Here is a 16,236-nt window from a genome sequence, read left to right on the forward strand (position 1 = left end):
ATATATTGACAGGCATTCATGTTTCGGAAACCTGTCCAGGTGAAATGAGTGTTTACTGTTTAATGGAAAAGGTCTCAACTGCAGCGTATTAATAGATGCAGGATCAGGGTAGGGCCGGGATTTGAACCATCCACCACAATAAGCTTCAGTGTATCAGCGAAGTTGTGCTGCTGTATTTAATTCCAGTGTATCACTCGAGATGTTTGTAATGTCCGAGTAAATAAACACACATAAGTGACTGAATGAACAAAGGAGACACTTTATTTACAACCTTTCATCCACAGAATGCAACACAACCAGATCTACTCTTCCAGCTGGTGGTAATCTGGAGAAACTGGCCCAAGTATTCTAGATTTTGAAAGTGATCCAACCTCAAAACCCAGTCCAGTGTTTCCAACTCTTTTCCAGTGGAGGTAGATAGCAGCAGTAGCTCCAAAAGATGCAAAGTCGGCAACTTTCCTCCAAGGCCACGCCCACAAGGTTATCATAACACCTGTAAGCATGCAGCATGGCGCCTGCTAGCACTCTGAAGCTAGCAGCTAGATGCAGTTAGCCATATACATATCTTTACATCCGGGCCAAAGGAAATGATTAGCGGCTTATTGCAGTCCTGAGACAGCTATTTTGTTTGTCAGTTTTAACAAAAATACCCAAAATGTTTTTTAGAAGAAGACTAACCCTGCCTTCAAATGGTGTAGTGTCACAGGTTGTCACAGGTTGTCGCTAGGGCAAGCTGGTGAGCTGGAAACAGGCACTTCAGACGGTATAAACAGTTGAAGGTTTAAAAATAGCATCCCGAAGGTTTTTGTGGTGACCTTGGTAACAGTTCAAAGATCATTGATCCTCTCACAAGAGCAAGGCGGCCATCAATTTTAGAGCGAAAATCATATTTATATAACTAAACAGTAGTATTGTATTTCACAGGCATACATAAAAAGCTACACACACATTTCTCCATAAATATTTATTTATAATCACATTTAAATGATTCCAAACGTGATCTGTAAACTACAAGTAATCTAAAGATCGGAACTTACAGGAAGTCATTTTTTCTGTGGCTTCCTGTTAATACTTTGAAGGCAGCTGAAAACTGTCCGACTTGATCGCAGTTTTTTGTCAACGCCTCCCACAGCGGCCGCCTGCTCTCGTCTGCTTGGTAAAGTTTCATACATGTGAAGAGTGCAAAGCCATGAATGCCTTTTGAGAAGAGACTGTCTGCAAGTGAGAAGCTTCATCCTCACTCTGGCTGGACAAGATCATGTGTGACAAGAACCATACTGAGGCCTCGCACAGGAGGAGGGCGCTGTTCACGAGCACCGCAGGGGGTTATGGGAGTAAAACAGCAACAGGGCTAGTCACAACAACACTGTCCATCTAGTAAACAGTATCCTTCACGTGACAGGTGTGATTGTCCTTCATCCATTTAATAACACGCGGCAATACTTTCAGGACCTGATATTTTTTAAGGATTTCTTGGTTAGACGCCTGAAATGCCGTCTGTGGTTCACGTCAACTCAACATATTCACTCGTTCTGTTCTAAGACATAAGGTCTGTAATTTAGTTCTGCAGATTGCATTCACGCTTTAAAAAATCATAGAAATGGTATTCATTGCTAAACAAATCGTGTAAGTATCATAAATATGTGTGAGTTTGTTTTCTGCAATTAGACAAAAGCCACTAGTGATATCCCATTGGCTCTGTGAGGAGAACCAGGGCGGGGCTAACCTCCATGTAAGAATATGTTATCAGTCATCTACTTTAAGACATGGAGTATAACTCCTCTGGCTCATGACACCAGACTCAACGATGTTGGATTAGAGACGTTCATTCCATTTGGAGATGTTCCACAGTCTTTATGAATTTATCATAGATTCCAGACACATGGTACACGTATGTGCAGTGGAGGATGCACATTTAGGCACCTCGGGTCAGGCTCCTCCAAAAGGTCACCAGATAAATCTCAGGTGCTGTGATTAATAGAAGAGTAAAGAAGAAATATTGAATCAAAATTATAAAATAAAACAATAAAACGTTGAAATCTAACAAGGAGCCACGAAAATGTATTGATAAATTCCTGAACACACACACACACACACACACACACACACACACACACACACACACACACACACACACACACACACACACACACACACACACACACACACACACACACACACACACACCATTTCTAAAGCCAGAACATACAATGGGTTACTTGCATATCTATAACCGACAACATGCCGTCCTACAGCTCGTGTTGTACCGTCCTTGACGTGCCTGGCTGTCTTGCTCCTCCAGGACTCAGTCTCGTCATGCATCGCAGCTCAAAAGCCCACACAAACGTCCCACAATCAATTATTTTGGATAAAATGTGCCTGTTTTTATCCACCTTGTTGTGTTTCTTCAACGCAGTCCTGCGTCCGTGGGTAGTGATGCTAACTTAGCTTGATATGCTAGCTTAGTAGCTTGACGGAGTTATCCATGCATGTCCTCCTGGCGTAACTCACTCAAGCGCTCATATCAAACCAGTAAAACTAAGATAAATTATCCATCTATATCTATATATGTGTCTAACACGGTGGTGCAGTGGGTATGGTGTTCGCCTGGCGCACGAGAGCTCCGTGTTCGAGACTGGGTTGTGAACTTCAGGTGAAGGCCTCTCTGGAGGTTGTAGGCCTTCCCTTCCCCTGAGGAGGTGAGTATGGAAGGATGGTAAGTACGGAAGGATGGTAAGTACGGAAGGATGGGCATCGCCCGCGGCTGCAACCCAGCAGAGTGTTAATGAGTTCAGTGTGAGGGAGGTCTGCACTAACTTAGGCACACACAAATATATATATATACAAATATATATATATATATATATATATATATATATATATATATATATATATATATATATATATATATATATATATATATATATATATATATTAGTAGAAAAGCACAATATTTCTCTCTGAGATGTTAAAGTAACCTGAAATATAAGGAGTACAACAACCTCAAATGTACTTAAGTGACTGTTCTTGAGTCCCAGCACTTGTGTAGGTAAAAAATCATGTTGTAGCAAGTTGAGTTCTGGCTAATTCATTCGAACAGTATTTTAGGTGTTCATTAAAGGGTTTTTAAAATAACTGCAGCTGCCAGATCAATGTGGCGGTAAAGTGGTGTACAAACCTCATAAAATGAAAAAAATACTTCAGACCTTTATTTAAAGTACTTAACAATTATTCCCACTTGTGGTAATTGTAGTTTTACTTATATTGTATTTTAATATCAAATGCCAATAATTACATCCAACACTTAAGGGTATTCTGAAGCCAGTCTGTGTTCACTATTACAGTAACGTTGTCATATTGATTTGAAACAGCAGATGGCACCAAAATGTTTACCATTAGTGGAAGTACTCTGATCATTTACTGAAGTAAAAGTACAAATACCACAGTGTAAAAATACACCTCAACAATTAGAGGGCCTCCATAAAGATGCTTAGCAATATTTACTGAAAGTATCACAAGTGAAAGTACTAATGACGGATATCATAGAGCATGAGTGTGTGAGCAGCGTTCTACACGTGTGCTGTAGCTTTTTAAGGTGGAAATAACTCTTTCATTCGACTGGTTCCCAACAAAGGGCTCCAGCCCCAACGTAAGGCCACAAGATAAACCTGACAGGGTCCGATGATTCATGAGGTTGAAAAGAAGGAACACAGTTATATATATATAAATATATATATAGAGAGAGATTTTTTTAGATTTTTGTGTGAAATGTTATATCTAATTTAAAATGTGTCTCTTGGGTGAGAAAGATACTATGAGTGAGGATGGAGAATGTTATGTTTGTTTGTTTTTTCATGGTTGGAAATATGTGTCGAAGAATAAGCCACTTATAAAGATGTTATCCTTATTATGGGTATTTAGATAATAAAGATATGGCACAAAAATAGCACTCATTCATATATTCATTCATATATCCAATACAATTCTTTGAAAATTAAAACAAAACATACAAGTTACTTAATGTATTATATTATATGTACATTTAATGAAAAACCCACAGACACACAGAGAACTTCCACTACTGCTTCTAAAGCAAACAAAAAGAATAATTAATTGAGTACGAGCGTCGGAGCAGAGCGGAGGTTGATCAGTGAAACACAGAGTTCAGCCTGAGGGGAAAAATGATGACTTTAAAAGATTTAAAGGAGTCTGACTAAGTCTGTCAAAGTGGCATTAGACTGATCTGAGAGCAGCTTGCAGGTGCTTGAGGTCTCACGGTGTCCTGCTGCTCCTGCTCACATGGACTGGAATGAAATATGCCTTCACGTTGACATTTTAACATCCACAGATCACCATCAATATTGACATCCATAATGTTTACTGTGACTCAGGTGACCTTAGCGCTCCGTGCTCCAACTGGAAGAGTAAATGCAGGCCGCGCTGCCGTGTGTGTATGCTGACAACAAGCTGCAGTGTGTACGAGGGATCTGGAGGAGACTGAACCCAGCTGAAAAGCTTCTGCTGCAGCATTCAGACAGAGATCACTCTGGAGACAGAGGTCACACTGGAGACAGAGGTCACACTGGAGACAGAGGTCACACTGGAGACAGAGGTCACACTGGAGACAGAGGTCGCACTGGAGGAGGAGCTCACTTTGAATCCTGTGCTGGAAAGTTCTCCATTGTTCTGCTTTGTTTTACATAGAACCGAGGCTGAGGGATTCATCCGCGGATTCATTGTGTGTTGAATGTTGAAGGTCAAGAGGTCACTTTATCCAAATGATGGTCGCACCATTGACTGAACAGGAAGTGGACATCGTGACCGTGACGTCATCCACTGGTTTGTGGATTTAGCTTTTTAAGCCTTGAGTTTGGCATTTTTCATCCTCTTGGTTTTGGGTCTGGGTTTTAGTTTTCAGTGTTTAAGTTTAGTTTTAGCCCCGCCCCCTCTTGACAATCAGATCATATTCCTGCTTCTTATGCATACATGCTGCCAGTGAAGTAAACAGCCAGTGTGGGCAGATGAAGCTCCAGCTGCTCCATAGGACTGTTTTCAATGTACAGGGATGGGGCCGCCCAGAGGGACATCTGGAGGAGTAACATCCACAATGACATTGATTATGTGATGATTACAAGGACAATGAGATCATTCCCCAACCAAAGACCAATCAGATGACGAGGAAGGGTACAGTATCGCTAGAGCAATACTAAATGTAGGCATCAAGGAGGCGTCAAGGTTGCATCATGGAGGCATCATGGAGGCGTCATGGAGGCATCATGGAAGCGTCATGGAGGCGTCATGGAGGCATCATGGAGGCGTCATGGAGGCATCAGGGAGGCATCATGGAGGCGTCAAGGAGGCGTCAAGGAGGCGTCAAGCGAGACTGGGGTGAGACCTCAACACCAGCAACATGAAGGTCTGTGCAGGAGGTCCAGAAGTTCACAGATTATAAAAGCAGGAGCTCCCCCATTATGTGTGAGTTTGCGCCTCTATATTTTATTTATTACTGTACAAAAGACACAATTGATATGCTCTCCTCAAAGCCCCCAACAGTAACTTTACCTCTCTGATCATTGTGAAACACGCTTCATTCGTCTTCCCACTGTTCCAACGATCCTCAACACCTCAAAGTGTTCATCACCTATTGTTAGCAAGCGATCCTTTTGAACGGGATATTTCACCATATCTTCTCTGTAGAAGTCCGATTTCACATGAATCAGACAGATTCATTTACATCCAAGAAGAAAAAAATATGTATTTAATTTGTAATTTCTTCCACAAGGCCCATTTTGCTTGAGTGAGAAGCGTCGTATGTAAACTAACTCGGGGGGTGCAGTAGCTTCAGCTTCAGGGAATGGGAGCGGCCTCCCTGGGTCAACTATGTGCTAATAGTCTTGCACCACTCTGAGAGGTCGTAGTGACACTACAGGCGAGAGCTTCTCTCCTCCTCACAGAAATAGAAACGCTCTCTGACATACTGAACTCTCTCCAACCATGTTGTACAGTTGTAGATCCTCAGGTCAGTGCAAGTCACTGCTACACTGTTTTCTGACGTTAATAAGTGTGACTTCTGTTTTTATGGTTTGGGTCCAAGGTCTGGGTTAGGGCCAGGACCTAACACCGATCATGCTGGAAACCCTGCCAAGGGGCGAAGAGAGGACCAGTGGTTGTGCTCTCAGTGTATGTGACGTATAACTAAATATATTATATATTTCTATCCTCTGAAACGTGATGGCCCCAGAGAATCAAGTCTCGCTGCATTCCAAAGCTATGAATGCTTCTCTTTTAAATGTTCTTTATCCAACGCATCAGAACAACGTTATGCACTTTGACGTCCTATCACATAATGCGGTATACTGCGTTTTAAAAATATTTTCACCTTCATCCTGTTTGTGATGGTAACCCACTTGTTTGGTGTCTCTCCACCACGGGAGGTGTGACTCGCATTAACCAGCAGGAACACAAAGTGTGTGACGTTCACGACGCGCCGGAAATGGGATTATTAGAGATAGAGGTTAGTTGGTTAATTTTAAAATGAAGTGGAATAAGAATCATGATGATTAAAATGCATCTTCCTATCCACAACAAATAGCACCTGACTTAACAATTCAATTTCTTTTCAGCTTTGATTGAAAATGTGTCTCATGACATTTAATTTTCCACCAGCATCTAAACACAACATGCATTAGTTGATCAGTGGATATTAGAACGTTTGAAAATGAATCTATAATCTTTACACGTATTGTTCTCGCTAGAAGAGTAAACGACACACAGTTGTGTAGCCTCTGCACAGCTCAGCAGTCACCTTGCAGTCAGCGAGTTGGGCTCAGTGGAGAGAAGTCGCCTCAGTGAAAGTCACAGCACCCTGTTAGTGAAAGGCCACGGATATGGTCAAAACAAACGAAACACTGATGATACATAAACTCCACCACACCAGCATGCAACATAGCGCTCTGCTGGGAAGTTATAATAACACCTGTCATTCATCCAACTGCTGAGCGGAAATTAATACTTTTATTTCAAAATATGCAATGCATGTCTTTTCGAGGAAAATGCTCCATATTTCCTCACAGAGTCCTGTATCCTCTACAATGTTGCTGTTTCTGAGCTGTGTGGCTGAGCTGTGTGACTTGTTTTGCCATCAGAGAAAATAACCATAGTTAGTGACCACAAACAGATGCAAAGTGAACCCAAAGACACTAAACATGACAAAGAACAGGTTCGAAACGACAACAGAGAGACCCAAAAGGACCATGAGATGCAAAACGACCACAAACAGACCACAAAGATTACTACAAGAGATGCAAAACAACTATAAAGTGGGTAATGTGTGTGAAGGCGTTAATGTAAAGTGTGTGGCCACATCTTGGCTGCTATTTCTAAATAAAGTGAGTGGTGTTTGATCAAATTATTGAGCCAGCCTCCTTATCTCTCACCTCTTTATTAATGGAGTGAACGTGGTGCTGAAGGAGGAGCTTATTGGCACGTCCATGTTTTTTTCTACATGATGTTTTTCAAATGAGAGACGTGCTGTTTTTTATTTTCTTCAGCCTTTCTTGAATCACATTCCCAGGTGACGTGGTAATTGAACATGTCTCTGCAGACTGACACTGAAGGCCACGCGGCTTAGCACCAGTGCCTCCTGCCTGGTATGGATGACCCAGCGGGGGTCCATCTGTGGACCTGTTGATTTAGACGGGTCGCAGCAGAAATGACCCCGGGGTCAGAGCTTGTGGCACACTTCTCATCTTACAGTGACCGGAGGCACGACGAGACATGGAAGCTGGCTGATAGAATGTCCTTGTATTTTCATTTCAACAACCTGGCTGATGTGTTGACCAACATGTCATACTGTGCTGCATGCATGAGGAATTTTGTTTTCTTCCTGGCCCATATTTGTGTCATTTGGACCAGCAGTTATGATAGAGTTGCAATTATCCCTTTTGTTGTTGAGCTCGATGGATGCAGGAACACACTTACACAGCTGGTAACAGGGCGAGCAACAACCACCGGATGACATCTCTCGGCACATGCAGACGGGCGTGGACAGCGCTCTACTTGACATTTGGGCGTTGAGGGTTCAGCGTGGTCTCTGTGCCGCCCCCCCATGCCTTGTCCTCTGCAGTCGTGTGTGCACAACACTTATTGTATACGTTCTCAGTGACATTGCGGTCAGGTGGTTTGTGTCAATAGGCTATGTCCTCTTTTTGTGAAAACGGCCTTATTGTGGAGAAAGGTCATTTCTTAATGACCTCTACCAAAGTTCTCTAAGGACCAGTCCCCATGTCCCTCCTAGGGCCTTAAACCGCCAACTCTCATGGACTTACAGAGAGACTGTAAGTCCTTAACATATGAATGGGACAGCACTTTGCTGTGTTACCATGATAACTTGTAAAACATTATTTACAATTGTGGGTATTTATTTCATATATTTTAACATCTTACAGGCTCTTTCCTCACGAGATGAGAGGACATTTTAAATAATATATTTACTTGTTTTTGTCGAAATGGCTTCAATTATTAAATGAAATATTTGCTGCATACATCTGTGTAACATAATCTCTGCTTCCATCCCTCTGATGTCCTGTCCCATCTTTAATCCCTAATGTTTCAGTGTAAACATAATAACCCGGCTGAACACGCGTGTGCTCCATGCTTCCACTGGTTACCCCATGTTTGACGTCACATTGCTATGAATTATGGGTAATTTCCTCTGGCAATAAAAGCCTCAAAATGTCTCAGAGAGAAACTCAAACACTCGAGGATTTGACAGGGGCAAAGAACTAAACCCACACAGACCCACACAGGGTTTATTTCTCTGTGAGGGTTTTACCTCTGTTTCAAGGTTGTCTCTTGCTATGAAGCCAGTTTCTTTTAGATGTTCGTGTGGCTACTTGTCTCCTGTCGCAGGGCGGGTGCTCTTGCTGATTGCATGGCTCCAGAATAAGTGTGGTGATCATGAGGATAAACAGGATACGAGCTGGAGCTCACGAGCATTCCCTCGGCTCCTCCGAGGCCCGACTCATTACACATGTTTACACAAAGTCTTTTGGGTGCGTGTTAGACTGTTGAGATGACGGCGTCATGTTTCAGTCAGTGCAGCCGAGGGTCGGCATGTCAGACCCTCCTGATGCCCTTTTATGTTTTCTTTGACACATGATGTCATGATTAGTCGTGTTTCTGTTATTTTGTCCACCTGCTGTTTGTCCAGAGGTGTGAGTTGGCGACCTTGTGGACGGGGGCCTCAGCTAGACGTTCCCGGTCTACGTTCAGGTAAAGCCGGGAATTTGGAGGAGATTGAAATACAAAGACATAGTTCAGTCTGTAGTGACATCACTCGATCCCGCCCACAGGAACTCACACCAACAACTGAATACAACTGAGTGCCTTTTCAGTTCTGCAGTTTGAAATTCTTAAATTGATGCAGAGTTACATAACAGCATGGACCAAGTCCATCCGCATGGGGACCAATCACAGATTTGAACACAAAGAGTAAACAGCTGAGTAACGACAATCAACCAGAGCTTCATGTGGCTCACTAAGTTATCCAGAACCAGATAAATGAAGTGTGGGACAACTAAACACAAGTCTCGTAGAACAGACGCAACACCAAATAAGTCTCTCCATGTTTTCACTCTGTTTTGTAACCAACTTCTGTGTAAATCCACTGAGAAAGTTTGTGGCTCTGGCGATGATGATGGTGAAGAGTCAGCGAGCAGATGGTGGTCATGACGAACACTAGAAGCCAGTAGAACGAGTTCTCGACAGACCAGTTAACACAAAAGAAGAAAACACATCTTTTATTCAGAGTTGGGTGCTTTGTTCAGCCAAATAAAAAAGGTTGATACAGTGGAGACGCACTGAGAGCAGCACAGTGCACAGTAAGGATATCCGGCATTGTCTGGATTAGCAGTTCTCCTGGCTAATGAGCCCCCAGATTCTGGGGGGTCTGACCTTCCACACTGCTGTGAAATAACACAGCCCCGCCTGTCACAGTGTGATTATCAGCATGACACCCTGCTGCAGTACAGGCAGCCGGCCAGACCAGGCCAGGCAGCTTGAGCCCGGCAGGAGGACGTCATGTAGCAGTAGCTCACGTCTGAGCCCTCGTGTCCTACCTGTGTGCTGGCTGACCAATCTAAACGTCTGGGCTGCCCGATGTGGGCGGGTTGGGGCGGGACTGCTTGGTCCTAACCTCCTTCCCAACACACACACACACACACACACACACAAAATACCAACACAAAACGACAACAAATACACAATCGAATAAACTGCAATGTCACTCCTCAGCAGTCAGACTGCTGCAGCATTGTCTGGGACTGGTCCCATCCAGGAGCAGACCTGCAGCGGGGTCAGCTGAGTCAGGGCGCGGCCCAAAATAAGGTCTGCCTCCTGCTGACTGAAGAACAGGTACAAAATACATTTTTACAGGGAGAAAAAACTGTTTTACCTGGATTGTTGTGCTTCCTTTCTTCCTTACATTAATCCAGGTAAAGAGGAAAGGTTTTGTCAGGTGAAAGCAAATCTGTTGGTTGGGATCATTTCATCAGTTTGCGTTTCTGCGTGCACTCTAAACACAAAGCACATATTTGTTAGCAAGTAATGTAACTTAAAATTCACCCGGAAGAACACATGAATGCGTTTAGTCCTCTGTAGAGCATGAGGTAGTGGAGCGCTTCAGCCTCTTGTGGCTGGAATTAGTATTACATTTTGTTTTATTATCCTGATGACAAACCTTTTTTTCTCTCTAAATGGACCCCTTACTTGCCTCTCAGGCCATCTAAGTACCTGGTAATCCAACTTCCTTGTCCCTGAATGGACCTAAATAACGTCACTGCAGAGAAAAGCTATTCCACAGTCATGTAACAGATATTTTAATATCAGGGTTTGTGGTTATCGTGATCTGGTGTACCTATCTAGGTTATTACACCTATAAGAAAAAAACAATATGGTAAAAAAAATGTATGTGAGAGCAAAGTTAATGTAAATATGGATGACAGAATGAAGTGCATATGTACATGTATTTTAAAATATGTGTTTAGATATACTAGGCATTACAAATTCAGAAAAGAATATTCATGGGTGTAAATTGGTGAAAAAAACACGTAAATCAACCTGAATATTTTCTACTTCAACATCTGAGCTGCCAAGGATTGAGTACCAGGATGTACATAACTATTTGACCATTATATTGTTCTAATGTTCTAACATTGTACTGACGTTTCTATTTCATGTGTCATTCTAAAATGTACAATAGTTAATCAAAGAAATCAAATCTCTGGTAAATTTTGTTGGACTGACTTCTATTTATTTATTCATGTAATGTGTTCTGTACACATGACATCGGTCACACTGATGTGCACCCTGATAGAGGATCTCTGTTGCTCTCCCAAAGGTTTCTTCCCTTTTTCTTCAGGTTTTTTGGGGAGTTTTTCCTGATAGTCCTTGAGAGTCAAAGGTCAGAGGATGTCATATGTGTACAGATTGTAAAGACCTCTGAGAATAATTTGTGATTTTGGGAGATACAAAATGAATAGAATTGAATCGGACTGTATCCCTTTATTATTGTTATTATTGTGTAAATCACATAGAGTTCAATTCACACCACACATTTGTTAGAATGATACAGAATGTCAATTTTAATATTACATTTTCTGCTTCCATATCTGCATTATTCGTCCTTCTAACGATCCAAAGGCAGGCATCTTATCCCTTAACTTCTCTTAGTGCCGCCAGCATTGTATTCATGAATATCCTGAATGGGTTTTACAGTATACTTGTTACAATTTACTGACAATGATTCTGTGATGTTCATTTCACTTGGGACTGGTTCAGTTTCACCAGCAGTAGTTGCAGGTCCCCTTCCACCTGTAACGGGCTGGGGCTTGTTCATGTAACAGCGTAGCTCATGAGCTCCTTTAACCTGCCCTCCTTCCTTTATCAGAAACAATAGCTCACCAGAGACAAAGGGCTTGTGAGTATCCATACAAAACACAATTATTTAAATACTAAATGACACTGCGTGGGGGAGGTAGCACGTTCCATCAGTCAACAGCTCTGAAGCCCAAACAAAACCCACAAGAATGAGCATAAAACTCTGTGTTTATATAGTAACACTATCTTTAAAGGGCCAAACAAAGCACACATTTTTCTTTTCACTTTATTAAAATAATATCTTATTTTCATTCTACATCTCCCACTGTAGTCTAGACAAAAATACTGAGCTCACTACCAATGTAATCTCTACATGTTCAGCAAACAGGGCCCCACCTGGACCCCCAAGGGCCCTGATGGTGTAGAAGGGCTCTTATCTTGTGTTGTAGATGAATGTAGATCAATGCATTTGTATGGTTACATGAACCACCTGGTGCTGTATTGTTATGTACAATGTGGATTTTTTTTTTAAGGCAGCCACCAGGTCTGCTGCTCTGTTTGATATGATGTCATCTTACTGAGGTACCAGATATGCCACAAGGCATTGCTCCAGTCATTCCCATTCGATGATCAGTTTCTGACCACAAAAGCGACAGTTGTTCAACTTGTCTTTCATTAGGCGTCATTACTGTGACACTAGTCCTACTGCCAGATGTCCACGGGTACACATTTCAATCTGTATATATGACATCATAACTACTATGTTGACACAACATTTATTCGCTGGAAATGACTAGTAGTGTCAAATTTGTAGTCTACATTGTCTTTAATGTCCAGACCAATGGCCAGTAGTCTGCTTATTATAATTTTGACAAAAGCGGAACTCAACCTTCAGTAAACATTCTGGTTGGGAATACATTTGTAATTCGAGACTTCAGGCTCAAAGTTGGCCCTTGGCCCAGAAAAGCTGTGATTGCCTTTCAGCCTCTACCTTTACTAACTGGTACATGCTGTAAGACAATAATAATAATAATAATAATAATAATAATAATAATAATAATAATAATAATAATAATAATAATAATTGGCATGGCAGAGGATTCAGTAAATGTGTACATACAAAAGCTGTAAAAACACTGAAAGTCCTTTGTTACAGAATGAAGTTGTTCATGCTTATTGGGTCACTGAGCTATCCCTGGTCTAACTTAATTTACCGACAAAACTGAATTAAAGCAGATCAATGCAGTCTCACAAGGTAATTACACGCTCAGTGTCATCAATAGGTCAATGTCATTAAAGGGGAATACTCGACTCGTGATGGGACCTGTTTGCATCTGGCGTTTGCTAATCTCAGCTTGCTCTATGACATTATGATACAAATATATTATGATAAAAAAGTCAAAGTCAAATCAACTTTAAACTCATTGTTCCTATAGGGAGACATCAACTCAAGAGAAATGGCGAGACAAAACAAACTAAATGGACTGTGCTTGTCTTGTATATCACTTTTCTAGTCTTCTGACCACTCAAAACTCTTTGAATCTACATGTCATCGTTAACCCTTTACACCAATACATACACTGATGGGAAGGGGCTGTTATTGTGCATGAATATATTGTAAATATTACTTCTGTACTTTATTTAATAGTTGAATATAATAGTTGAATATATATATATATATATATATATATATATATATATATATACCACAAGGTAGCCGGTTCGATTCCCCAGTCCCAACATACTTCACACGTCGAAGTGTCTCTGAGCACGACACTTAACCCCTCGCTGCTCTCGGGCGCCTCACAGGGCAGCCCACTGCTCCCTCATAAAGGATGGGTTAAATGCAGAGGATTTCCCCCAAGGGGATTTATAAAGTGCACGTTTCTTTTTCTTTTCTTTCTATTGTTCTCATGCTAAAAAAAATAAAGAAACTCAGGTCCTTTTACTAATTTTGTATACTTTTGTATATTTGTTGATTAAATGTTTCTAACGTAAAACATTCTGTACCACTTTGACTGAATACAACCTGGTTTTTGGTTGATGAGGTGATTTGTTGTTCAGCATTGTAAAGATATTCTGAAACTACAGTATTAACTGGTTTGAAGTTCATGCTGTCATTCCAGTCAACTTGGCAATAGACTGTTATGCATGTTTGTTGTGTGCTCTTATTTTACATATCTTAAGTCCCTACAAGTATTAAATACTACTGAAAAAGCATGAAATGTGTATTGCAAAATAACAGTGGCCTCAGCAATGTTGCTTAGATTATTTAAATCCTGTCTGAGCGTGGTGGTTTCAGTGACATGTGTTATGTGTTCTCTGCTAGAGGTGAACACATGTGCTGGGGCCTGGGGCACAGGTGGGGGAAACCAATCACATTTATGTTTGAGCCCTAAAAGGTTTCGGCCTACTTGGCTTTAACACACTACGCCTGTATTGTAATCTGTGTTCAAACACCTAAAACTTGTCACGGCCTACCCTCCTCAAGCCATATAGGAAACTTGCAGACAGAGAGAGGGAGAGAGAGAGAGAGAGAGAGAGAGAGAGAGAGAGAGAGAGAGAGAGAGAGAGAGAGCACACGTGCGCGCACACGCACTGACGCACACACACAGTATTGGTAGGCCTGTTGGTGCAGTTTCACCCCCTCCCCTCCTCTCTCATTCCCTCGTCCCTTCCTCGTCCTCTTCGCTTCCCTCCCATAAACGTTCCCTCCAGCCTATTAACGTCACGCATACAGTTTGGGCAATGTGATGTCTTCTCGCGACACTTTCCACCCTTTGAGGGTAAAACAAGAGACGCCGTAGATGACATCTCGCGAGGCTTCCTTCATTTGGAGCCCACCCTTTAATGATGCCGACTGCAGTGTGTATAATAGCAGCTAGGGCAGCTCCGGGAGTCTAGGAGGAGCTGCAGCAAGGTCGACGACAGCATCCCACTCTGAACGACAGAAAGACCGGGGCTGGACGGGATTTAGTCCAGTGGCCGAGCGAGTGAAAGTTACCGGGAGTCATTTTTGGGATTTATTGCCGCGGAAGAAGGAGTGGGAGAGTGGCTAAAAGTTTCCTGTAGCCCCATGTTCCGAGGGAGCTAACGAGCTACTACCGCTCTCCGAACCTCTCTGAGCAGGCAGAGCAGCGTGTTCTTTCCCTGTAAATAGAAAGACGGTTGTGTGTTTGTCACGGGGCGACTTCCGGGCTCCCACGCTTTCTGCCGTTAGTTTGTGGGTCACAACGTGTTGTTTTTTGCCACAAACTGCTTCAACGTTTCCACGCTTTTGTGTTTTTTTTGTGCCATGTCAGCGCCATCCTCCGCACCCTCCGCCTCGGCAGAGAGCGCCGCGACGGATTATGATTTTCTAACCCCAGATGCGGGGCCGAAGCCACTCGGTCCCACCCCCAGCCAGAGCCGGTTCCAGGTGGACATTGTGACCGAGGCAGCGGGGGCCGCCGCCGAAGATAAGTCCCCGAGCTCCGATGCCTCCACCACCGTCCCATCCAGCGACGCGGCCACTCCCGCCGCTCCTATACAGGGTCCGGATGCGAATCCTGGTGTCGGCGGCGGCGGCGAGGAAGCCAAAGGCAGGTTCCGCGTGGTGAACTTCGCGGATCCGAGCGAAGCGGAGAGCGCGGCCTCTCCGGAGGCGCCGTGCGAGGGGCTGCAGAACGGGGACACTGTGATGAGCGAGACCAGCTTGCATTCATCCACGGGGGGCCAGCATCACTATCACTACGACACCCACACCCACACCTATTACATGAGGACTTTTGGCCACAACACCATTGATGCCGTGCCCAACATCGATTTTTACCGGCAGACAGCGGCGCCACTGGGGGAGAAACTCATCAGACCCACCCTGTCGGAGCTGCACGATGAGCTGGACAAGGTAAGCCCGCACGCTGACTGGGCCGGGCATGGCGCATAGTGATTGAATCATGACTCAAAAGTCTGAATTATGATGAGCATCATAAAGTCCAGAGGACTGAATAAAATGACGTGATCCCATCCTGAAAGTACTACAGACCCCATCGTTACATTCCAGGTCTCGTGCACATATTGCAGTCTGCGCACATGTGCAGACAGAAACATCACGTGCTTTTCCTTGAACGCGCCTTCTAGGTCACAGCAAAGCCTGCACCTCTGCTTCTTTTGTGTAGCATTTACATATTCGGCTATGTTTTCAGACTGAAGCTATGGCCGAGGGGTAGGAGGAAGTGCCTCTAGAATGACTGACGTTTTTATGGTGCCTCTTGTGTACTCCATGAACAGCTTTGAGCCAGCTGTAAGGATCTGACTGAACTCCTTTATGTATGTTCCATTAGTGAGGTACCATCTCCACAGCTCTGTCTTTCAGTTGAC

General features: G+C 43.1%; 1 protein-coding gene across 2 annotated transcripts in view; it reads left to right on the forward strand.

The window, feature by feature from the left end:
* The first annotated feature begins 14,769 nt into the window (after positions 1–14,769).
* Positions 14,770–16,236, forward strand: part of slc12a2 (solute carrier family 12 member 2) — a 54,037-nt gene continuing 52,570 nt past the window's right edge. For both annotated transcript variants that reach the window (XM_068574542.1, XM_068574543.1), the window contains exon 1: positions 14,770–15,763. In XM_068574542.1, coding sequence (XP_068430643.1) covers positions 15,173–15,763 — 591 coding nt within the window. In that variant the 5' untranslated portion in view covers positions 14,770–15,172. The remainder of the gene's footprint in view (positions 15,764–16,236) is intronic.

The sequence above is a fragment of the Clinocottus analis genome, unplaced genomic scaffold (assembly GCF_023055335.1).
Source record: "Clinocottus analis isolate CAN_PGR_092001 unplaced genomic scaffold, fCliAna1.0.p SCAF_13, whole genome shotgun sequence".
NCBI lineage: Eukaryota > Metazoa > Chordata > Actinopteri > Perciformes > Cottidae > Clinocottus > Clinocottus analis.